This window comes from Ipomoea triloba, chromosome 12 (assembly GCF_003576645.1).
Source record: "Ipomoea triloba cultivar NCNSP0323 chromosome 12, ASM357664v1".
NCBI lineage: Eukaryota > Viridiplantae > Streptophyta > Magnoliopsida > Solanales > Convolvulaceae > Ipomoea > Ipomoea triloba.
This window is the reverse complement of record NC_044927.1, coordinates 28,128,943-28,151,579: the sequence shown is the minus strand read 5'-3', so window position 1 is coordinate 28,151,579 and position 22,637 is coordinate 28,128,943. Positions and strand designations below refer to the sequence as shown.

The window sequence follows — 22,637 nt, the reverse complement described above, 5'->3', positions numbered from 1 at the left end:
CCACTTGAGTACCTAGCGCCCAATTGAAGAAGTCACAAAAAGACAAAATAGAATTTATTGGTAAAGAACAAAAATGATGATTATTATAAATCTCTCTAATTAAAACTCTAACTCTAAAATTGGCTAACAAATTAACTAACAACATTTCATATTTCTACGTACTAGATCGATTAGGTTTAGTGTGACTCATTAATTTGTATAATATGACTTTTCATTCATCACTTGGGAGAATATAATTTTGACTTTGATTAATACTAATTACACCCTACCCCAGCCCACGCCAAATGGCCTAGCTAGACAACTTACTATATTCTTCATTTGGTTAGCGTTTTTCGCTCTTAATTAATTAATCATTTATAGCTTTGATCACTAATACTCAACATATTAAGCGTTCAAATTAAACTACTTTGCTTGTTTTGCCACGCAATATAATTATTTTATATTAGTAAGTTATGTTGTTACTTTTTAGAGCCTAAAGTCTTAAACATGCACTAACAATATTGACATTTGATGATTTAGTTAAAAACCGACCTATTCATTCATATATATATAATTCAAATCCTTACTATACACTTTTAGTCTAGTATAAGATTTCAACCATAGAACAAAACAGTACTATAAAGAACAATATAATTTAATTACTTGTTAGGTAATAATATTATCATCATCATTCATCAATTAGCATATATGCCTGAAGCTAAGAGTCAAATTGAATAAACGTGTTAGATAGATATAAATAATAATCATAGGAGAAATTTGGGCAGCGCCCATGCCCAACCAGAAAAAAAAAATGGTAAAAGATAAAAGGAAAGGATGAAGTTGGGCACTGCCTGGATGGCAAATTAAAGGCATCAACATCATTGACAACATTATGATCCATATAATGAAATTAGTTTGGTTTTATGATGGAGGAATTAAGGTCCCGTCTAGTTTAAGCCAAAGGGTACGGTTTTTCCAAATTACACAACATATACATCATCACACATATCTATCTATCTATCTCTCTCTCTCACACACACACACATATATATATACTATATATATCGATCTAGATTAATGTGCCCCTACACACCACCTAGGTTGCTGATTGATGATAATGGTGAGCACACCATATTTTTCTACCTGCGTGAACTAAGCAAAACACACCCTTTTTAACCTCATTTGCTCACCATACATTATACCGGCCTACAAATATCTAACACCGTAAGTAAAGATTATAGGTAGTGTACCCATAATCATCTTAGTGGGACAATAATTGTAGTGAAAGCATGCTATTATAATTCTAGTATTAACCATATAAATGTTTATGAAATTCATTAAGAAAATGACATAATTTATACTCAACACATAATATAGTATAGAATTATACTAGACTCTCCCACATTTTTCACCTTTTTTTTTTAAAACCCTATGTGGAATGTTTTTCACTAATAAAAATGTTTTAACTATTTAACTTTTTTTAATTTATAAGTGAGCCCTTTAATTAGTTTAGAACGTAATATCTGTAGAGATGCTAGGGAATGAAAAAATGAGGGGAAATAATCATACTCCTATAATATATATGCAATTTAAATGATTATATATGAACTTAGTTTAGTATTGTTTTGTGTTCTTTAATTGATATGATGTATGCATGATTAGCCAATTTGATCGAGGAGCTCAACATAGGAACTTAAAACAGTATATATGGATGCATGCATGTAGTGTACGTGATGAAGCAGGAACCAATCGTTATACCCTGCACCACGGTGCACATAGCAATGTGCACCACGTATGTAAAACGACGTTGTTTCAGTGTTAGTAGACGCAGACGCGAATGACTCAGGGAATTCATTATCTATAATACACATAATCATTATCTATAATACACAGAACGTTGCCTAGAATACACAGAATGTTTGCCCAGAATACACAGAATATTGACACAAAATACACAGATGTTAGTGGACGCGAATAACTCCAGGGAATTCATTATCTATAATACACATAATCATTATATAGATATACAATACACAGAACGTTTGCCTAGAATACACAGAATGTTTGCCTATAATACACAGAATATTGACGCAAAATACACAGAACTCATCCTCCTAACATTCGAATGCACAAACACATCACAACTTGTGTTAATAACATGAATACACATAATATTTACACAAAATACACAGAACTTATCTTCCTAAACATTCGAATGCACAAACACATCACAACATGTGTTCCTAACATGAAATCACATGGGTTGCTAACATGAATACACATAACGGTTGCCTAGAATACACAGAATGATTGCCTGGAATACACATAATATTAACATAAATACAGAGACCGGCCGAAACGGGAAATGTGATTTCCAAAAAAAACGGATGATTAATTTACAATGCTCAAAACGACGTCGTTTAGGTACGTGGTGCACATTGCTATGTGCACCGTGGTGCACAGTATAATTTGCCAGCAGGAACAAGCAAGCTAAGCTAAGGCAGATTGTGTTTAATTATATTGTTTCAACAGAATGGGATGATAATATATATACGTTCTTGTTTCAGTGTAAATGTACAGTCATGCATTACCAAGTGTTAAAATTTTATCATGGTGTGTGGTGCATTTGTGTATTTTATTTAGTACATTTCTAAATACATTGTAGTGCATTTATGCATACCTAATGATGCAATCCGCACAATTACATTGGAAGACATGTCCGCATTTGATCCAGTACGATATATATATATACACACACACACACTCCGTACGATATACTCCGTAATATAATTGATTAGAGAGATGAGATGATGAGATTAAATTGTAAAATTGAGGGAAAATTATTGTGTGGACCGTGTTACACATAGCTGTGTGGACCACGATCTAATGAGGTCATTGAATTTTATAAGTTAGAATAATGTACTTTATGTGTTATTAGAATAATAAAACTTGGAGGTAGGATAACGTACGTAATTTATAAAGTTAGAATAATAATGTACATTATTATAAGTTATAAAAAATATGTATTGCACTGAGTAATTATGCAAAACAATGTTGTTTTTGAACCGTAATTCACACAGTTGTATAAAGCACGGTCCACGCAATAACAATGATCGAAAGCAGATCAGAGGATGGGGAAGTAATATATGCATGCAATCCAATGGTCCCAATTGAATATATATACATATATAATAGAGAAAGCAAGAGACAAGCACAAAAGCTGGCCAACATTAATAATAATACAATGAAAAAGGGGGTACACTAATGCCCTCATCATAGGAACCTACCTTTATCAAAAAAGTTGGTGTAAAAGGAAACCCATTGCCACAAGGATTTAATATGTTAACAGCTTAGATTTGACGATCAGAACTCATCAGACCCCCACCCCCTCTCTTTTTATTCATTCAATATTAATTCCTGCATGCCACCCTTCAGAGCACATGGTACAATGCCAAAAGATGAGCTCGTAAATATATGGCAGTGTCTTCTTCGTAAAGTTACGAATTAGATTTCCAATCCTTCTCCCAAAAAATTAAATCCCTAATCCTAATCCTAAAAGTCCCTGTCCTGTCCAACAAAATATGTGAGAGAAAGTAAATCATATGATAACTTAATGACTTAGTCAAAGACAAGTGAATACAAAGAAATTTGATTTCTGTAGAGGTGCTTGTAGTTAATGAAATTTTATCCCAAAAAAAATTATTAGATAATTAATGTGAACTTATTTATCATATCCCAATCTCTCAATTAATATATATGAATTAAGAAATTTAACTATTTTAAGCAATTATGTTACGTTTACACTTTGTGTTCTATAAACTAGTGTGATTATAATTCAATTACAGCACAAATTAAACTAGTTGGGTTTCAAACAGAAAAAAAAAAAAAGTTGCCTATGTGCATGGTGAGTCTAGCTACTTAAAACATCAAAATTGTTACACGACAAAATTAAATTTTGGATGATGACAAATGTAGAATAGTGTACTCAATCTTGTAACTTTAAATTTAATTTATGAAATTTAGAGATATAGTGGAGGAAAAGGTAGGGTGGGAAGAAAAGAAGATACATTGATGATGGGGTGTTGAAATTCAACACCAAAACTCCTCAGAGTCCGCACAAACAGTGACAAGTTTGGAGAGAGAGGAGAGATGGTTTCCCTAAATGGTAAAAGAGGGAGAAAAGTGAAAGTGAATGTTGTTGGACCATAAAGGATGGTATGATAATGGTCCTCAACGGCAATTAGGTCATCCCATGCAAAGCAAAGAGGAAGTTAGGTTTTCTTCTTTCTCCTTGGGAACATACATACATTTTACACCCATCCTTCATTTCCATTATCTCATCAAGAGAGAAACACAGAGATCAGATCACACTTTATATAATAATAATAATAATAATTAAAAGAAAGACTATATGAGAGTGGTACGGTGCATACTCATTAAATTTTCAAATTTCTAATCATATGCAAATTGAATCAATAAGCATGGAGTACAACATGCTTTTTCAATTAATGCTTTTGAGTAAATTAAATGAGTTGTGTACCGCATCCCCAATGATGCCACTTTGTTTACAAAGCTTAGTTCCCCATACCTCCCTCCTGCAGGTAAACACAAATGGACTGGTTACGTTAAATCTATACATAACAAAATAGACCAATTGATTGTCATTTAATTTGTTTTTAATTAAACAGTAAGAGTTTAAAGGAGATTATATTTTTACTCATATTCAAATATTATCTTATATATTATATTGTACGAGTATACTTGTTTGGTAATATTATTAAACTTAAAAAGAATAATTAAGTGGATAGATAAGTTACTCTAAGATTATAGAAAAAAAAAAAAAAGTTAAATATTCTGCATGTTAGTATATAGCTAACATAGCCACTCTTATAATTCTTTAGTGGACAAATTAAATAATGTGTGAGAGAGCTAAGTTGTCATTATTATTATATTGACTAAAAATGAGAGCAATGTTGTCGATAGGGACACTAATGTCAGCATCCGGCCACCATACTTCGATTTCTTAATTAAAAATAAAAAATAAAAAAACCTATAGTTCACAATTAGGAAGAACTTTTGCGATATTTGGGATGAGAATAATACTACACTCGCACCGTCATCCCTTTCATGGCAAATTATTTTGAAGTATATATTGTGGGTTTTACAGCATATATGTATCATGTGTCATTTCTAATTTCCAAAAATTAAGTATCCACAGCATAGTACCTTGTGATATTGGTACTATCTTAAACAGTGACAATTCTATGGTTTCCAAATGATTATCTTTGAAGACGTGATTAGAAATGCCATCTAATGTTTTTTTTTTTTTTTTTGAATGCAAAATATATAGATATTTACAAAAATTGAGACACATACATTTATTGTAGTACTAAGAAGTATATGTCCTCAAAGCAAAGCTAGCTTTTGCATCAGACTTGTGTTTGGTTTGGACCACTTCACTGCTCTTGTACTGCATTGGATTGAGAGATATAGGCAAATAGATGGAGTACCTAGTACGTACATGGAGACAGAAGGGTTGATAACGCAGATCGAAGAGAGATCGCTCAGCTCAGCTCAGCTCGTATATATGCTGCATTGCTGCATGCATTAAATATCACAACCAGACCACTGCATTAATTCACACGTACATCCAACGTCGTACTCTGTCCCTTACGTTTGGAACCATATTTGAATTGGGCCTAACATTGCCCCCAATAAACTTTTAAGGTCCAACTTCGGCCCAATCCAATGTTGGGATGTGTATCATGACTTTCAAAAAAAGTAGATATTTATACTCATTCATTACTGACATACAGATGTAACATAGTCTGCAAGTCATACAGAAACGCCAAAAAACTACTACGTAATAGTTAAAAGAGGGAAGGGAAACATGTATTACTACACATACAGATGTTAAGGACAAATACCACACCTGTGACCTGTCAAAAACATTTCTTTCATTAATCAATAGCCATGGGAGTGATACGCTTTTTTGTGACTTTGGTGGGAATTTGAGCGGGTTTGGTAGCTGTAGAAGATGGCTTCCCATCGTTTGCCTGTTCCTCCATTTTTCTACCATCTGCATCTGCAATTCTACCACAATGACTCGGACTAGGATTAGGATTAGATTCCACTGATTTTTCAGTCGTTTTCTGAAACTCATCTCTGTTTCCTAGACCAACAGCATTCTTCCCTTCTGATACTGCAAAAGGAGTTCCCAGTTCTTCATTTTCAAATTCTAGGAGAGTGCAATAACCATCTTGAGAAGACAAGGCTAGAAATTTCCCGTCAGGTGACCTTAACCAAAGAGTAAAAACAATAATAATAATAATAATACTAATCGTTAGATGCAAGTGAAGTGTAACAAAAGAAGCATACACCAAAACTAATTTGGTTTACAGTACCACGCAATGTCAGTTACTGCTGCATAGTGAAGACCAGCTATGACTGCTATTGGTTCAACGCCCTCTGTGTCATATATGTATACAGAATTCAAAGTGGCCACAGCAAAAATAAGGCGGTATGGAAGCTTGAAGAATGTAGCTGCAGAAGTCATAGAAGACAGACTCTGGCATTAACAAACAGAATACCAATCATATAAGCACAAAAAGAGACTGGGAAGTTGAATTTAACTACATGAGTTTGAACCCCGCAATTTGAAAGACACAGGACAGAAACGTGTTGCAACAACAGGTTTGCTGGCACCAGGAAGAATCAAAGCAGGCCTGTAAAATGAAGAGTAAGCGAACATGAAGCTAAAACGAATATGATCAAACCCATAGTATATATTTAACACACACACACACAAAGAAAGTAATCTGGCAACAAAGAAATTGTCTTGCCTTGATAGATCTTTTCTAGAAAATACAAAAGCAGTATTTGTTGGTGCAGAAGTAGGGGAGTATTTGTAAGAACCTGTAAAGGGAAAAGTACTTTTCATTCTTCCCAAATTATAATTATATTTTCATGATTAGGGAAATTTTAAAAATATACCTGCAGGTACAAGTAGAAATGATCCATCCGGTGACCATGCTAATCTTCGGAAGAAAGATGGCAGTGTCTCATCAAGAAAAAGATGGCTTTTCGCAGACTGCTCTCCATGCCATACAAAAGCTCATTACTTATAGAGCATCTATTTATAGCACAGATCCCAAAGATGGAATCAATTGAAACCTTACCTTAGACTCATCTCCTGTTTGTGATTCTATTTTGGAAATAACATGCTGAGAAACAAAATTCATCTTCTCAATTCCTTTCATTTTGGATGGTTTGTTTACGTAAATACGGCATGATCTATCTGAGCTAAGTGATGCAGCATACTTAGACAATGGATCCCACGTAACACCTTGGACATAGTGGAAATGGCCATCCAAAATCTGATGAACAGAACCTGGAAAAGACATACTGAACATCAGGTTAAAACTCAACATTCTTTTCAGAACCCCATTGAACAAATTAAGAGTCATGTTGCTAACTCACCTTTGTTTGCATCCCATATGATACATGAATTATCAACAGATCCAGAAATCAGATATGCACCATCATTAGACCACTCCAAGTCTAATACATCCTTGCGGTGAAACCTATAAGGTAGCAAATTCACAAGAATCAGATAATAAGAAAGCCATAGATGTTGTTATTAAAGCGGCAGCTTTTGACATCTATATTTAATGGATTCCATTCTGCGATGGAATCAAAATTTCATGTGTTATACTATGGTCTCTGCAACACCAAACACTTAAAGAAAAAATCAACCATCAATTGATGAACACTCTCAAAGTGAGTAATGCAGCATATGAGCATTTATGCTTCATGTGTTCAGTACTCATGGAAAAAAATGTCTGATCCCAATTTAGAGATCCTTGATCAGACAAATTTAAAATTAGAAGCAAGTGCTGCTATTGGATTTTTAAGTCCCTGGTCTTGAGATTAAATCATTTTCAGTTTCATCCAAATAGGTGCATAGTCAAATTAACCTTGATCATCACACTGAGCCCATTAACTTTGTAAAATTGGCTGCATAAACTAAAACAATCACTAATTTTACTTGACTCTTGATGGAAAAGGAGGTCACTCTAAATGCATGTCTTACGATAATGTCTTCAGGACTTTCCATACTTCACCGCCATCTGTTGAATGTAACTTCCATAATATCATCTCACCCCCTATATAAGTAGCAATTCAATTTGAGAATACAATATCAAATAATTTTTATTTTTTTTTTAAACAGAAGGTATTTACGATAAATGAAATGTCAATTCTCTTCTTCAACAAAATTGGTGATTAAGTTGATCTAATTCATACCATCTGCACCAGAAGCCAAATGTTCACCTGCACATTTTGGAGGAAAATATATATATTAAACAAAAAATGGCAAAAATTAACATAGGCAGCGCCATATTCTAATCTAACTGTGTTAGATTTCAGAATGAATGAAGCACGATATATAATATATCTTACCCGAAGGAGAGAAGCGAAGCACATTTACTGCAGAGCTGTGGTAAGAAAGGCTAGTCTTATAAGTAACTTCCGGAGATTTTTTTTTATCTTCACTCGGATTGATCACCCATAGCTGAAATGTTCATTTCCTAAAATATGAATACTCACCAAAATTCTTCTTTTAAAAACACCTTTTTCATCTACAATCACCACTAGCATCTAAACTACCAATACAAGGAACGTTATTTATCAACTTAAGCGGATGTAAAAATAATTTAAAGAAAAATCAAGTACATGCGCTAATTTACTGCAAAATTTAGTTTGAGCATAATAAGTTAAATTAAGTATTAATACGCAAAAAATTAAGACAAGTGTAACCGAGGAAATTGAGAGTAGATGGAACCTTGATGTCGAAATCGGCACCGCCGGTGGCTAGGATTCCGGTGAGAGGGTGGAAATCGAGCGTCAAAACAGGCTTAGTATCGTGCCAATTAATCTGAAGTGTACCGCCTTTCATTTTTTTTAGCAAAGAAATTCCCTTTCCCAAGTCGAATTCTGCTACAAGAAGTTTTAGGTGACTATGACGGACAAGATCACAGTGATAGTAAGGTTTTAGGGCTCGCACAGCGAGAAATGCGAGGGAAAATGGGAAAGGTAGGGGGAATTCTGGCGGGAAATACTGAAATATACTCTCCCATGAGCCCAGGAGAGATTAAACTCACAATAACATTACACTACAGGAAAAGAGGCCCAATAACACACTATCCAATCATTATTTAGTGGATTATACAATAAAATAATATATATTCAGTGCCTAAGTACTTTTAATATATTAAAAATGTATGAAAAATATTTTTAATATATTAAAAATATATTTTTTGTTATTATTCCCACAGTACTGTGTGGACCATGATTGCATAATAATTTGCCGCCGCCCATTTTTTTAATACAAGAAAAAATAAAAATCAACAAAATTACATCAATCTCAATGCATGAGCTCCCCCTGTGGCTTCACAAGGCAGATTTAAGATTTCTACCAATTCATTTTTTAAATTAACCATTGGCCCTAATATTTAGTCCCTCAATCGGTCACAATGCAAAAGAGAATTTCCATTATATTTCATGTATCACTTTTATTAATTTCTTTCCAAACTAATTCGTTCTACCGTGTACAGAAGACAATCAAGCTTTTACACATTGTGGGAATTGAAAGTAAACTAGGAGAACAGAGGAATAGAAAGATGAGAGTCTAACAAGAATACACACGCTCTATGCCTGCAAAATATATGGGAGCTGAGAATCCAACCTATGCTGCATCTCCTTGATCTTTGTTGAGAGCTCCACCTTTTGCTCCTTGCAGCTCTGGAGAAGGTACTCTTTCCCTTCAATTATTTCCTTCAGTTCATCCACTTCGCGCTTCAGAACCTCTATCCTTTCCCCATTGCCTCTCCCCTTTTCTGAAGATACTGGATGACTCTCAACTTCAAAATCACCATTTCCATAGCCTGCCCAAGAAGGTGCTGTTGGGGCATTTTCACAAGAATCCAGTTCTCCGATATAGCAATCTGTAATTACTTTTCTCAGCTGCTGTATTTCTCTCTCTGAATCCAAAAGATCCCTGTTTGCACCATCTAGCAAAGACTGTAGATGAGTGGAATGTGAGAGCTGAAAATTCAAAGAACTTTTCATTTCTACAATCTGTTCGTGCATCTCAAGTATCATGTCATCCCTTCTCTTTAGCTGTTGTCTCAGTTTCTGTATCACTTCCCGCTTGCTGAAAATGTCAGAACTGGAATCTGAGACACGTGGTGACTCAGAGCTGTTTGAGTAATGGAATGGCTTCTGTAGTGGCTCAAGATGATACTGAGAACAGGACCCATTCTCTTTACTGAATTCAAGACCAGGAACTGACATCGGAGGAAGTCTCATTTCGGGTTCTGCCAGCATTTGACCACTGCCTTGCCGTTTTATTTCCACCACACCTCCAGTTCCTGTTTCATTAAAGGTTAGAAGAATAGAAATGAATGCTCACAAGACTGCAACATACAAGAGAAACCAAACCTTCTCCATTCAATTGTCAAAATGCACTCGAGAATGCTACAGTAAGCCATCCCCTTGTAGACAGGAAGGGAAGCAGAAGGATCACACTTCCCCTTCTCTCTAGTTTCCTGGCAGGTTGACACAACAAACACATAACATTTTATGCTTTAGGGCCTGAAGCATGCACCTCCGGGAAGGTGCTGCTTTGCTTCGTTCCAGTAAGCATTTGGCAGGAGTGGATTTGTGCCACATTTTTATCTGTGTGATAACTATGCTATATATTTTCCTTCCATTTGAAAGAGGGGATGTAGATTAAATCATGCTTTACAATCTAGCAGAAAGCAGCTTCCAAAGTAATGAATAAGCAAGCAGGGAAAAATAAATAAAAACTAACAATCTATGCAACCAACTGAAAAGGTCCAATTAGATGACTAAGCATTTCTTGACCTGAAGGGAAGGTGTGGCAGTTTTCATCATCTTTGGCAAAGGAATACGAGCTTGACTGCATATCTAAATTCCTAGACTTCTTCCTCTCTTCATGGCTTTCATTTCCTGCACTAAAGTGCAATACAAATTAAGACTGCTACTTAATTTTTTAGGGCAGCACCTAATCCATGAAGTACAAAAGACCTTTTAAAGCATTGCCATGAATATTATGTTGTTTTGCATTGAGCACCTGCTTGAGCTTGTAGCCCAAGAACACTGAAAATGTACTTAGTAAAGTGGCCCCTGCAATTAGGATCCAATTTGCCCCCTCGCCATGATTTACTTTCGACCTCTGGGCTCTAGATATCCCATTGGTCCTCGGTTTCATTTTGTGCACTGCCAAACTAATGGATGAAAAGGTTGCATTTCACCAACACAAACCTACAGGAGAAAAGCAGCATTCTAAGTCAAACTGCATCAGCAGGCATGTTCCATATCTCTAAACCTACTGAAAATCAGGGACCTTTTGAAAATTGAGATTCCAAAATATGGTGAATTAAACATTCACTGGATAGAGACCACTGCAGCTCTGCAACTTAAATTTCATTCCAACTATGTACACGAAACAGCATGAAATTAATGAAAAGCCACTGGCCGAACATACATTTATAGCGCAGAAATAGATAACAGATACAAGGAAATACAGGAACGGCGGCAGATAGTGAAATTCTCCGATGAGTCAACTTCAATAATTAATGTCTCCGAAAGAACAATAAATTAAGAATAGCAGACATTCATCCACATGGCGCACACAGTACACCGTGTAATGCACACATTCGTAGCATCAAATCACTGAACAAGTAATGGTATTTCGCGAAGAACAAAAAGAGTACCTCGTTGTTATGGATCAGATGAGAGCGGAAAATCTGGTAGTCCCGGTTGGTTTTAGCTTCTACTGAGGATCAGGGTTTTACAGATTGACGAAAATAGAAACAAAACGGAGAAAACAGCACTTAACCCCCTCAACTTATTTTTCTTTCATTTAACTGCCTCAACTTATTTTTCTTTCATTTAACCACCTCAATTTATTTTCCCTTCAAAAAAAAAACCACCTCAATTTATTTTTCTTTCGCTCAACCCCCCTCCTCCTCCCTATTTCCGCGGAGTTCCCAAATTGCCCTCAGTTTCTTTTCCTCCCATCTTCCCCCAAAATGGGAGGGTGAGTGGATGTATCATAATTCTTGGAAAAAAACGTTCAAATTGACTATTCAATTGAAAATATAAAATGTAATTAGACTATTTAATTTTTAAAAAAATGTACAATTAGATCTCTCAAGTAGCCAAACATGTTCAATTATACCAAATAACAAGTTAATCACTTTATTAGAGTGTTAAGAGCTGTTACAAAGCTATTAGAGACGAGCTGCGCGAGGAGGACATCTAAAACTGAAGCAGTTTGTGGCAGAACATAATTCCTCTTAAAGTCAAAACTTTTCCATGGCAAGCTTGCACTTTTTGTCTTCCTACTAGAGATAAGCTGAGACAGAAACATATCAGTTGCGATGATATATGTGTTTTGTGTAACAATGACAGAGAATCTACCTTTCACCTATTTGTTGATTGCGAGTATGCGAGATCATGTTGGAACCACTTAGATAATCAAACACCTACTGGCTTAGTAGACAACTTCCACGACTGGTTATGTCTCATGACAATAGCACTTTATGGAAATCAATTGAATATCTCTTCATGGTCTGTTGGAATATTTGGGCGTTGCGCAATAACATCATATGGAAAAACCAAACAATTGAATTAGCCAAATACACAATCAAAAGTGCCCATACTTATTACTCGCCCTGGTGTGATGCTACTATGGTCATACAACGAGCTGAGAGGAGGAGCAACACTATTGTTTCATGGACTAAACCTCAACAAGGTTTCCTCAAGCTGACTGTGGATGTGGTGATTGACAGGCAAGGTGCCCGTATGAATTTTGGGTGCGTCCTAAGAGATGAATTAGGACAATTTGTTGCAGCAAGAGGGTCCCCTGGAAAGGCTATTACATCTCTAAGGAAGCGTTGCTATTAGGGAATCCCTTACTTGGCTCAAAATCATCAATATTGACAAGGTTATTATTGAGACCGGTTCTCTCCAAGTTACGCAAGGTCTTCATTCCAATCCGGGAGACTCTTCTTTTTATGTAGTGTTGTCGGAAATTAAAAACTTAATGAATATGTTTATTCAGAGCAGTTTAGTATTTGCTAAGCGATCTGCGAATCAGGCAGCTCACTTGTTAGCTAGGCAGTCTGTTTCTATGTCTGGATGTTCAGAGTGGTTATCTCACCCTCCCCTCATCATTTGCAATACGTTGTTTGCGGATTTGAATTAATATAGCTCTTTGTTTAAAAAAAAAATAATGGGAGTGTCTATCAAACACTTTGGTCAGTAATCACATCCCTATCCATCTTCCTCTAATATAAATACCCTTAATCATTTACAATCAATACACGTACTTCTCCTATGTTACGTGTCATCATATATACTGTACTACTTGCATGCTATGTATGTAGTTAGGGTGGTCAGCAAATTAAAGTAGGACGAGAATCCGTAGGATGTTACATTATATTGAAATTTCAAAATCTTAGCAGTACAATATCACATTACATGCATTGAGGGATGTCAACAAAAATTACGTAAGGAAGTAAAAAAAAAAAAAAAAAAAACCAATAATTGAGAGGGGGAAATAAAGAATATGTAAATGCACTTGGAAGTTGGCAGATATGAAAAGAAACCGTGGCATGTAGTCTGAAAACCAATATTCTATGCGACATGATGGACCGACAATTATATGGATGGAGCTGAGCATGGAGGCTAAGGTTCCATTGAAATTATACACTACAACAGTGAACCCCGTGACTTCATTTTGGCACTTGCCCAATGTCCAAAAAGTTCCCAATAAATGCTACTGTTCCTTCCAAACAGGTCCTAACAAATAACACTATACTACATACCAATATTGTATTACTAACAACGCAAATAAGAGTGTATTGATTCACTCTCTTAGGTGACAAAGTTCTTGATTTCCTCCGTATAACATGGTGGTTTCGTGAACTTCAATTAATTTGCATGTATTTCGAGTATGCACCAATTATTCTTGTATATAACATAACTATGAGAATTTTTATAATGTAATATCACAGTAAATTGTTGTACTATAATCTCCGTATTTCGAAATGATGATAGACTATTATTATTTAATTTAAGCAAATAATTGATCCGGCCCCTTGATTTAATATTATTGGGATTATGTTATAAATGAATAAACCATATTTAATTATTATTATATATATATATATATAAAGGATTAATATTTGATGCACTGTCGGTGTATAGATGCTATACACCGACGGTGAATGAAAAGGTGTCATATCATTTTTAAAAAAAATCAATAATGACTAGGTCCTTTTTTTTTTTTGCAAAATACTTAAGACTTTATTTTATTAGAAAACTTTGTATTTCTTATTAACAAAATATATCACTTTCCTAAACATATTAATTACTTCTTTTATCTATCTAATTTCCTAAACATTAGATATACGTTATTTATATATATATATATATATATATATATATATATATATATAGTCATCTAATTTCCTATAAAGTCCTAAATCTAACGTTTTATATTTATAATTAATACAAAAGCATTTAAGTAACAAAAGTCATCTAACAAAAGTCCTTAATGCACAGTTTAGATAGATGACTTTTGTTACTTAAATGCTTTTGTCTTAATTATAAATATAAAATGTTAGATTTAGGAAATTAGATAGATAATAGAAATAATTAATATGTTTAGGAAAGTGATATATTTTGTTAATAAGAAATACAAAATTTCATAATAAAATAAAGTCATAAGTATTTTGCAAAAAAAAAAGGACCCGTTCATTATTGATTTAAAAAAAAAATGATGTGACACATTCTCATCCACCGCCTGTGTATATATAGCATCTGTACACGGGGGTGGATCAAATATTAATTCATATATAAAATGTTGGCAGCTGTAAGAAAACACATTTCCATGATCAATCTCTGGACTATTTTGCGTCTCGGCCCCATAGCAATAAAGCTAATTTGCACATCTCTATAAATTCCATCTATCACCATGCTTTTCTTTTCCCAGTTTGCTTTGCTTCAGATCGAGTTCACATCAACTCTGATCTGATCCTTCCCCAAAAACTCTCTTTTTCCTCCTCCCAAAGTATTAATTAAATTCCCATATCATTTTGCTTTGCTTTCTCATCTATCCATGGGATCTGATTATTATTATCAGCATTGCTGCTGTTTGTTGGCGATTATTGTTGTGTTGTTGTTGATTATTCCAGTGCATGGAGATTCCTCGGACGATCTGATACAAAAGACTTGCAAGAACACAAAGTACTATGATGTGTGTGTTTCCTCTCTCAAATCCGATTCCACCAGCTCAAATGCATCGGACACCAAAGGATTGGCTCAAATCATGGTTAGGGTTGGAGTGGCCAACGCCACCGCCACCAAATCTTACCTCTCGTCCCTCATCGCCGGCGGCGGCGGCGGAGGCGCAAACGACACCGCCAGTACTGCTACGGCGGCGGCGATGAAGAAGGTGCTGAGGGATTGTGCAGACAAGTATTCGTACGCCGGCGAGGCTCTCCTGGCGTCGATCCAGGACTTGGACGCTGAGATGTATGACTACGCGTACATGCACGTCATGGCCGCCGCGGATTATCCCAACGCTTGTCACAACGGGTTTAGGAGATATCCGGGATTGGCTTATCCGCGTCAGCTCGCCATTAGAGAGCAGGGTTTTAAGCGTATTTGTGATGTGGTTATGGAGATGCTTCATTCTCTTCTCTTGTCTTAACTCTTAACTTCAATTCCATCTCATCATCATCTCCTCTTCAACATTATCATTATTATGCAACTTTCATTTCTCTGATTCTCTCTCATTTACACTTTCAGTGCTACCTAGCTGGTTTCATTTTAACACTGTTGTAACCTACGCAATTCAACTAAATTCTTATGGGCCTCAATGGTAAATAAAGCCCAATACTGCGGCTAGCATGTAGGAGTGTTAACATTGGCCCGGCCCGGTTCACCGTGCAAGGTTGATCCGGATTCAAAACACACATTTTACCTATTAAATATTTACAATTTATATATTGAATGTTCACAATTTTTGAGCATTCAGTATGTAAATAGACACGAATCTACCTTGCAAAATGATTTGAGTTCATGGTATAACTATTGGTCAACATTACCTGAAACCCACGGGCCGATATGCATGGATCACATCCACATGTAGTGAGGTGGGTTATATATGGCCACAAAAGGCATGGACCATAAATAATGTGGGCCTAATGGGCTTGACCCGTGTATGTCGCGTGGCTAAGCCCTTTATAGTAACAAAAATTGTATTCCATATGTTATTAATTTCTAATCTTGTAATGTATTTATTGTTATTTTTTTATTATTCTTATTTTGTTTATGTTTATTCATTAATCATGATTTTAATTGTTAATTATATATATATATTTTAGGTTAACCACATTTTCCCAACCCATGGCCGCCCCTCCAATTTACACGGGGCAGGTTGGTGTTACTTGAATCCTATTATGCTACCTAGCCCGCAAAAAGCCCACCAAAAAGTATATTCGGGGTGGGAAGTATACTCGGGGTGAAATCGACCTAACCCATTCTGACAATACTACTAGCATAGATGGGTTTTAAGGGTCAATAGTTTTCAAATTTAATAACGATTCATGTAGTCTTGGATGGGATAGTTGAGTGAATGAGACCGAGTTCTTATACAAAAAAGTTACAAGTTCAATTATTGTATACATTCTCGGTTAAGCCCGTCATACAGGATATTTTTAATATGGTTCATAACACAATAGTAAGTGTTTGCCCAATGTATACTTTCAGGAATAATGACTGCCAAAAAAAGTTACTCAGTATACAACATGACTATAAGCTATGGGTGCTTGATCATGCTTTAGCAGAAAAAGATTAGTCAATGAGCGTGTTTGCAAAATAGTTTAGTTTTCTTTTTAATATAATAGGTGTTATATTCTCTTCATGATTAAAAAAAAAGAGTAAAATTACACTGCATTTATTATCGTATTATTAAACTTTATTTATTTGTTACCCATTATAGCAAATTGAAATATGAATAGTTTAAACCAATATTGTAATTACTAGTTAGCAGTTGACTCCAGTATAGAGGGAGTACCACTTGATGGAGTATATACAAAAATAGAAAGGAAATAAAACAAGAACATAATTTCATAAACACTAAAATCCAACCAATGAGAAGCTTTAGATTGCGGAATAAGCGTCTTGGTTTCCCGCGGTACAGGCTACACTTCCACGGAGCCACACACGCGCTATTCGCTCTTCTACTAGAACTCTCTAATTCTCTATATACACCCCGATTTCGCTATATTTTCGTTTTTTCTCTTTACGTATAGCACTTGGGTTCCTCGATTCCTATTAGCCTTCCTCCGCCTTTCGCCGCCTTCTTCCGCGTCACCCTCCTTCCTCCATTTCCGTCTATCGGGTAAGCTGCTTATGATCGCTTATGATTTGGTACGGGTTGATTTCTTCGATTTACCGATTAATCGTTTCCTATTTATAGCCGATCGAATCGGATTATAGGGTTTTTCAGTATGAAGTATGAACAGTTGATAATTGACATCAGTTTAGGTCCTTTGATCCTGTTGTGTTTATGCTTTACAATCCATGTTCTGATGTTTCTGGAAGCTTCCATGTGCCAATTTTCAGTTTGTGTTTAGTTGTTATAGAAATCTTCCCTTCTTTAAGGCATCGGTATGACAGAGGATACATACACATGTTTTTTTATCGTCATTTAGAAGTGGGCATACTTGGACTGACTTTATGAAGCTTGTTGAGCTCTGTAAAAGTGTCAATCTGGGATTTTGTTAGTTTTAGTTGTTATAAAAATCTTCCCTTCTTTAAGGCATCGGTATGACAGAGGATACATACACATGTTTTTTTTATCGTCATTTAGAAGTGGGCATACTTGGACTGACTTTATGAAGCTTGTTGAGCTCTGTAAAAGTGTCAATCTGGGATTTTGTTAGTTTTATTTTGATGCTTGATGTATCTGGGCTTGAACTGTTTGAATGTGGTAGGGAATGCTTTTTTATTTATGATCTCTGGGTTCTTTTTTTACGGTGTTGTTACTGGAGGCTGATGATGTTGTGGTGAAACAATAGGTCTGTGTTGTGCTCCAAATGTCTATTGATTCTTGTGGGAAGCATCAATTCTTTGTTCGGGGTGCTTTCTTTTTCATGACTCTGGGAAGGTTGTGGTGTGCATTGAAGATCTTATTTCGGCATTGGACTTGATAATTAGCTGACTGCAGTGTGCAAGGGAGGTGAGGGACTTTGGGACTGGTGCTTATACTAGTTTTCTGTTTCCTGAGGAGTAGTTAACAAACTTAGCTCTTTCATTTTCTTTTGCTGATTTTTTTGGATCACAGACAATACTGTTGTCAGTTGGTATTTCCCTTCTCAACGAACTTTAGATTCTTTTTCTTTTTCTCTTTTTGGGGGGGAGGGAGGTTCATTTACTTCACTCAGCTGCGCGGTGTTCCTTCGCCATTACTATATGGCAAATACAACCCGTTTTCCAGGATTTCGCTTTCATCCAACTGATGTTGAGCTGATGTACTGCCTAAAGCACAAGGTCATAGGAAGGGAACTTCCTTCTGAAGTTAAGCGTGCTATACCAGAGCTCAATGTTCGTCTTTACCACCCATCGGAGCTTCGGGGTAATTTTTATATCTTGATTACCTTAATCTCTTGTTTGCTTTGACCATTATGAGGTCAAGGGCAACACTCTACAGGTGCTATTTGCTTGTGAATTACTGCTTCATTCTATGCATTTTAATATAACTTTTCTGTCTTTCTGCTGCAGAAAAATCTAGCAGTAAAGATCGTTTGTGGTATTTCTTTTGTCCAATAGAAAAGAAGTATGCAAGTGGGTCTAAATTGAAGCGGGCAACTGAGACTGGTTACTGGAAATCCACAGGGGGTGACAGAACTGTTACTTATAAAGGACGAACTGTTGGAAAGATTAAGACTTTAATTTTCCACCAAGGTCATTCGGGCAAAGGGGAAAGAACAGATTGGGTTATACATGAGTACCGGATGGAGGACAAGCATTTGGCAGATGCAAGAATTGTTCAGGTAGTTTTATTCTTTCTCCGGTCAATGGAGTGGCCTGTTCAGGAATTGTTTCTTCTTGTTTGTGACTTCCTGTCTGTACTACCCTCATCGGGTGGGGCTGCATATTTTGTGAAATAGATCTTAACAAAGTCCAATAATCTTCTGTGAGGTTCCAATATCTTAGACACTTAATTGAGAAGCATAATATTCATTACCCCTTTTCTGCCTGCATTATTAGGTTGCTAGGTGCATTTTTCTTATTCCACTATCAGCTATTAGTGGCAGTTTATTTTTCTCCTAGTTAATTTTGTGGTGATAATATTTTGGCTCTACAGGATTCATATGTGATCTGTAAAGTATTTAAGAAGACTGGGCCTGGCCCCCAAAATGGCTCACAGTATGGATCTTTTGAGGAAGATTGGGATTATGATGATGTATGTGCTGAACCAGATCTTTCTGGTGTATCTCCTGCTATGCCTGCATCTACTGATTGCCAAAGCTGCCCGGTTGGCATAGAGAGCACTTCTAGTTTTGCTTTGGTTGAACCAGGTCCATCCTCTGCTGAACCTGGTTCATCTTTGGCTGAACCTCATATTAATGAGTTTTCGGAAGGTGGTGATATCAATGAGTTGTTAGGCCCATTTTTTATGGAACATAATGGCTTGCTTCCAATTGAGAGTAACAATAATGAGGTTTGTCTTCTAGTACTTTATCAGCATCGTTGAGTATCAGATGTGATGATGGAACATTTGGGTTAAAATGAATTATTATGGCCTCTTGTTGGTACAAAGATGTATTATGATGCTGATGTATACACATGTTCTTTTAGGAACCAGCATAATACTTTATGGTTATACTGGTGAATTGTATGGCCACTAATGCATCACCACCTCTTTTCTTATTCATCAACAAGATCTTAGATCTGAACCTCACAATCCATTTCACCAGCTCACTAGGCTTCAGAATGTCCATATGCCATTTCTCATTCTAGTGTTGCACTATGCTTTTACTTATTTTAGCAGAGATTGAAACAAGCCATTGTTGGGGCATATAGGTTTTCTTTTAATCCGTTTTGCTTTTAAGTTTTTGGGATAAGCTTTGAGTATTGAATTTTATGCAAGCAGCATATAGTTCTACTCCTGTTGATTATATGGTTTTGCATTGTGATGCTTTATTATTTCAAATTGATTTTTCTCATAGAACCTTTTGTTATTTATTGAATTCTTATGTGCATTCTCTGAGATCTACTATTACATTGTTTTGTGACTTTAAAATGGCCAAATCTGTGTTTGAAGTATTGAGCAATCATTGAGTGTCAGATGTGATAATAATTTAGTAGTAGAAAAGGGGTGGTGTTGTAATGTTCCTGAAGAATTATGTGCTTGTGTTGGTAATTATTCTGTTTCTTCATAAGTGTCTCTTGAAGCATTGACCTACTTTTTCTTGACAAGTGTTTCTTTCATCTTTTTATAGAATACGAGTGATCTTACCCAAGCAAGATGTGTAGAAATAGCAGAATGTAATGATGGAGATGATATCTACAACGACCTAGGAGGCTTGGGTAACTTGCCAATGCTTGGTGAAGACGGATTTTCTAATATCCTATATCCATGGGAAGAGACTACTGCATACTATGGTGACACTGATGCATATATTAACCAAGCAAGAAGTGCAGAAATAGCAGAGTGTAATATGACGGCTGCTGCTGCTGCAGCTGCATACTTTGGCGACAGCTTAGGAGGCCTGGGTAACTTGCCAACGCTTGGTGAAGACGGCTTTGGCGACACTGCTGGATATGTGGAGCTTGATGATCTTTTGAAACCATTAGATGAATCAAATTGTGGTAGTGAAACTCAGCACTTGTATCCATCTTACAATAATAATGTTGCCATTGATGTGGAACAGTCCCATATTAGAGGCAATACTACTAGTGGCAGTAATGAATTTGATCCATCCAGTGCCACCAGAGGAGTACATCACATCCAAAAGGTGAGTTAAAATTGAACAGCATGCTAAGACGACTTTATCCTTCAATATATATTAATAGATTATATGATTGATTTGAAGTCTTAAATGGCGGGGGCATTGATTTTGACACAACTACAGGAAACGATAGGTGCATACAATTCATGCTGACTGGTGACAGTTGGGAATGATAGGATGGAGCAGGCAGGCAAGGCAGAGTGTGTGTTCATTAGTGATTGATGGTTGATAACCAAGTTACGTTGATGAAGAGCAACTTTGTGTATCTTGGGTTACGATTCGAAAGTGGTCGGTCCGTTTTTGTTTATAGATGGAAGGATTTGTGTTTTAAGTTTTAAGCATATTCCATTTTCTTTCACTTCAGACTTGGTGAATGTGCATAATTTATTATCTTCTTGTCATGGATTTAAAGCAAAGCAGTTGAGATTTTATAAAGCAACAAAGTTATTATTATTATTCCCATGCATTATATTGTGATGTTAAGAATTAGATGTTGGGATGATGCATAATGCATGCCATGCGTACAACTGTACAAGGGAGGGAAAAAAGAATGAAAAAGTGCAGTGGTAGGAAAACGTACCGATCCTGCCTGTACATGTTGTACTATTCTTTTTGTCTTCTTATAGAATAGAATAATAATAAATAAATAATAATATAATATGAAGGAATGTTATGTATGTATGTATGTATAAAAGCCAAGCCTAGACTAGAAAGGCGCAGATGCAATGTCTCTTAAGGCAGATGGAATTCTCAACAAGTTGTATGAACCCTCCTCTTCCTCTTCATCTTCTTCATACTCCATCATCATCATCATCTCGTCCTTGTCGTCTTCATTATTGTCGTGTACACAACTAACTACCGGCTCTAACCCCTGCAAACCCATATATATGTGTATCATCATCATCATCATCAGTATATACATGAGGACGGAGAACTAAGCATATATATATATATATATATTCATTTGCATACCTCGGTGAAAATTCTGAGAGCTTCTTCAATACTCGTAGTGCTCAACACAGAAAGTGCAGCCTCCTTTTTATAATTCATTCAACACAATTTAGATACCCGGCCATTAAATAAAATTAAATCAAATCCATGTAAACATGCATATACAAAAACAATTAAAATGAAATTAAGACGACGACATATATGCATACCCTAGCGAATTGGATTTGATGGATATTCAGCGTCCTAGGTTCATTCTCTATTGATGATTTCCTGTCTAACTCCCGGTACACCATCACCGATGTCGACGACGACTCTCCTCCCATTCTTATTCGATCTCCAAACTTCCCACAACTTAAACTGCTGGCCTGCCTGTATATCTATCTCTCTCTGATCTGATAAAATCCGCTCCGCTCCGCAAGTACGTACTTGTGTTTGTTTCTGTGATCGGATCCATTTATATATAGCAGATACATATATACCCCCAACCTTTTGGGGCTGGGAAGAGCTACTGAATCGCGAAATGTCACGTGGCAGATTTTGCTTGCTCCGGGGATGGGTACGTGGGAATTTCAGGTTAGATTCACGCAAACG

The 22,637-nt window shown here is 36.0% G+C and overlaps 5 protein-coding genes across 10 annotated transcripts; 2 read left to right on the top strand and 3 right to left on the bottom strand.

Annotated features, from left to right (window-relative positions):
• Nucleotides 1-5,745: 5,745 nt before the first annotated feature.
• Nucleotides 5,746-9,066, bottom strand: LOC115998501 (chromatin assembly factor 1 subunit FAS2). Of its 2 annotated transcripts, none has more exons than XM_031238083.1 (11): nucleotides 8,822-9,066; nucleotides 8,440-8,551; nucleotides 8,284-8,310; nucleotides 8,072-8,144; nucleotides 7,459-7,562; nucleotides 7,158-7,369; nucleotides 6,973-7,069; nucleotides 6,822-6,894; nucleotides 6,613-6,704; nucleotides 6,384-6,522; nucleotides 5,746-6,276 (listed from the first exon to the last, which is right to left on the bottom strand). In XM_031238083.1, the coding sequence occupies exons 1-11, from the start codon at nucleotides 8,933-8,935 to the stop codon at nucleotides 5,940-5,942; spliced, it is 1,380 nt and encodes a 459-aa protein (XP_031093943.1). In that variant the 5' UTR covers nucleotides 8,936-9,066; the 3' UTR covers nucleotides 5,746-5,939. The 2 variants fall into 2 exon arrangements, with proteins under 2 accessions (XP_031093943.1, XP_031093944.1); XM_031238084.1 differs by having other exon boundaries at nucleotides 6,616-6,704.
• Nucleotides 9,067-9,525: 459 nt separating this feature from the next.
• Nucleotides 9,526-11,906, bottom strand: LOC115998301. 4 transcript variants are annotated; one of them, XM_031237835.1, is made up of 4 exons: nucleotides 11,778-11,906; nucleotides 11,089-11,325; nucleotides 10,906-11,010; nucleotides 9,526-10,409 (listed from the first exon to the last, which is right to left on the bottom strand). In XM_031237835.1, the coding sequence occupies exons 2-4, from the start codon at nucleotides 11,270-11,272 to the stop codon at nucleotides 9,688-9,690; spliced, it is 1,011 nt and encodes a 336-aa protein (XP_031093695.1). In that variant the 5' UTR covers nucleotides 11,273-11,325; nucleotides 11,778-11,906; the 3' UTR covers nucleotides 9,526-9,687. The 4 variants fall into 4 exon arrangements, with proteins under 4 accessions (XP_031093695.1, XP_031093697.1, XP_031093698.1 ...); XM_031237837.1 differs by lacking the exon at nucleotides 11,778-11,906 and having other exon boundaries at nucleotides 11,135-11,277; XM_031237838.1 differs by lacking the exon at nucleotides 11,778-11,906 and having other exon boundaries at nucleotides 10,906-11,015; nucleotides 11,135-11,239.
• Nucleotides 11,907-15,025: 3,119 nt separating this feature from the next.
• On the top strand, nucleotides 15,026-15,984 carry LOC116000406 (cell wall / vacuolar inhibitor of fructosidase 2). Its single transcript, XM_031240486.1, has one exon. The coding sequence runs from the start codon at nucleotides 15,191-15,193 to the stop codon at nucleotides 15,782-15,784; it is 594 nt and encodes a 197-aa protein (XP_031096346.1). The 5' UTR covers nucleotides 15,026-15,190; the 3' UTR covers nucleotides 15,785-15,984.
• A 1,333-nt stretch (nucleotides 15,985-17,317) lies between these two features.
• LOC115998981 (NAC domain-containing protein 82-like) lies at nucleotides 17,318-21,555 on the top strand. 2 transcript variants are annotated; one of them, XM_031238665.1, is made up of 7 exons: nucleotides 17,322-17,479; nucleotides 18,159-18,319; nucleotides 18,425-18,715; nucleotides 18,862-19,133; nucleotides 19,448-19,804; nucleotides 20,586-21,101; nucleotides 21,219-21,555. In XM_031238665.1, the coding sequence occupies exons 3-7, from the start codon at nucleotides 18,553-18,555 to the stop codon at nucleotides 21,246-21,248; spliced, it is 1,338 nt and encodes a 445-aa protein (XP_031094525.1). In that variant the 5' UTR covers nucleotides 17,322-17,479; nucleotides 18,159-18,319; nucleotides 18,425-18,552; the 3' UTR covers nucleotides 21,249-21,555. The 2 variants fall into 2 exon arrangements, with proteins under 2 accessions (XP_031094526.1, XP_031094525.1); XM_031238666.1 differs by having other exon boundaries at nucleotides 17,318-17,479; nucleotides 18,159-18,715; nucleotides 21,180-21,555.
• An 89-nt stretch (nucleotides 21,556-21,644) lies between these two features.
• On the bottom strand, nucleotides 21,645-22,490 carry LOC115998982. The gene is made up of 3 exons (XM_031238667.1): nucleotides 22,256-22,490; nucleotides 22,068-22,130; nucleotides 21,645-21,966 (listed from the first exon to the last, which is right to left on the bottom strand). The coding sequence occupies exons 1-3, from the start codon at nucleotides 22,367-22,369 to the stop codon at nucleotides 21,802-21,804; spliced, it is 342 nt and encodes a 113-aa protein (XP_031094527.1). The 5' UTR covers nucleotides 22,370-22,490; the 3' UTR covers nucleotides 21,645-21,801.
• Nucleotides 22,491-22,637: the final 147 nt, after the last annotated feature.

Coding starts and splice junctions, on each gene's coding strand:
- LOC115998982 (XM_031238667.1), bottom strand. CDS start 22,369: ATGGGAGGAGAGTCGTCGTCGACATCGGTGATGGTGTACCGGGAGTTA. Junction 22,131..22,255: donor ATCAAATCCAATTCGCTAGG/GTATGCATATAT, acceptor AATTATAAAAAG/GAGGCTGCACTTTCTGTGTT. Junction 21,967..22,067: donor CTCTCAGAATTTTCACCGAG/GTATGCAAATGA, acceptor ATGGGTTTGCAG/GGGTTAGAGCCGGTAGTTAG.
- LOC115998981 (XM_031238665.1), top strand. CDS start 18,553: ATGGCAAATACAACCCGTTTTCCAGGATTTCGCTTTCATCCAACTGAT. Junction 18,716..18,861: donor CCACCCATCGGAGCTTCGGG/GTAATTTTTATA, acceptor TTTCTGCTGCAG/AAAAATCTAGCAGTAAAGAT. Junction 21,102..21,218: donor GAGTACATCACATCCAAAAG/GTGAGTTAAAAT, acceptor ACACAACTACAG/GAAACGATAGGTGCATACAA.
- LOC116000406 (XM_031240486.1), top strand. CDS start 15,191: ATGGGATCTGATTATTATTATCAGCATTGCTGCTGTTTGTTGGCGATT.
- LOC115998501 (XM_031238083.1), bottom strand. CDS start 8,935: ATGAAAGGCGGTACACTTCAGATTAATTGGCACGATACTAAGCCTGTT. Junction 7,563..8,071: donor AAAGTCCTGAAGACATTATC/GTAAGACATGCA, acceptor GCTACCTTATAG/GTTTCACCGCAAGGATGTAT. Junction 6,523..6,612: donor GCGGGGTTCAAACTCATGTA/GTTAAATTCAAC, acceptor TGACTTCTGCAG/CTACATTCTTCAAGCTTCCA.
- LOC115998301 (XM_031237835.1), bottom strand. CDS start 11,272: ATGAAACCGAGGACCAATGGGATATCTAGAGCCCAGAGGTCGAAAGTA. Junction 11,011..11,088: donor TCATGGCAATGCTTTAAAAG/GTCTTTTGTACT, acceptor ACTTTAGTGCAG/GAAATGAAAGCCATGAAGAG. Junction 10,410..10,905: donor CTGCCACACCTTCCCTTCAG/GTCAAGAAATGC, acceptor TTAATGAAACAG/GAACTGGAGGTGTGGTGGAA.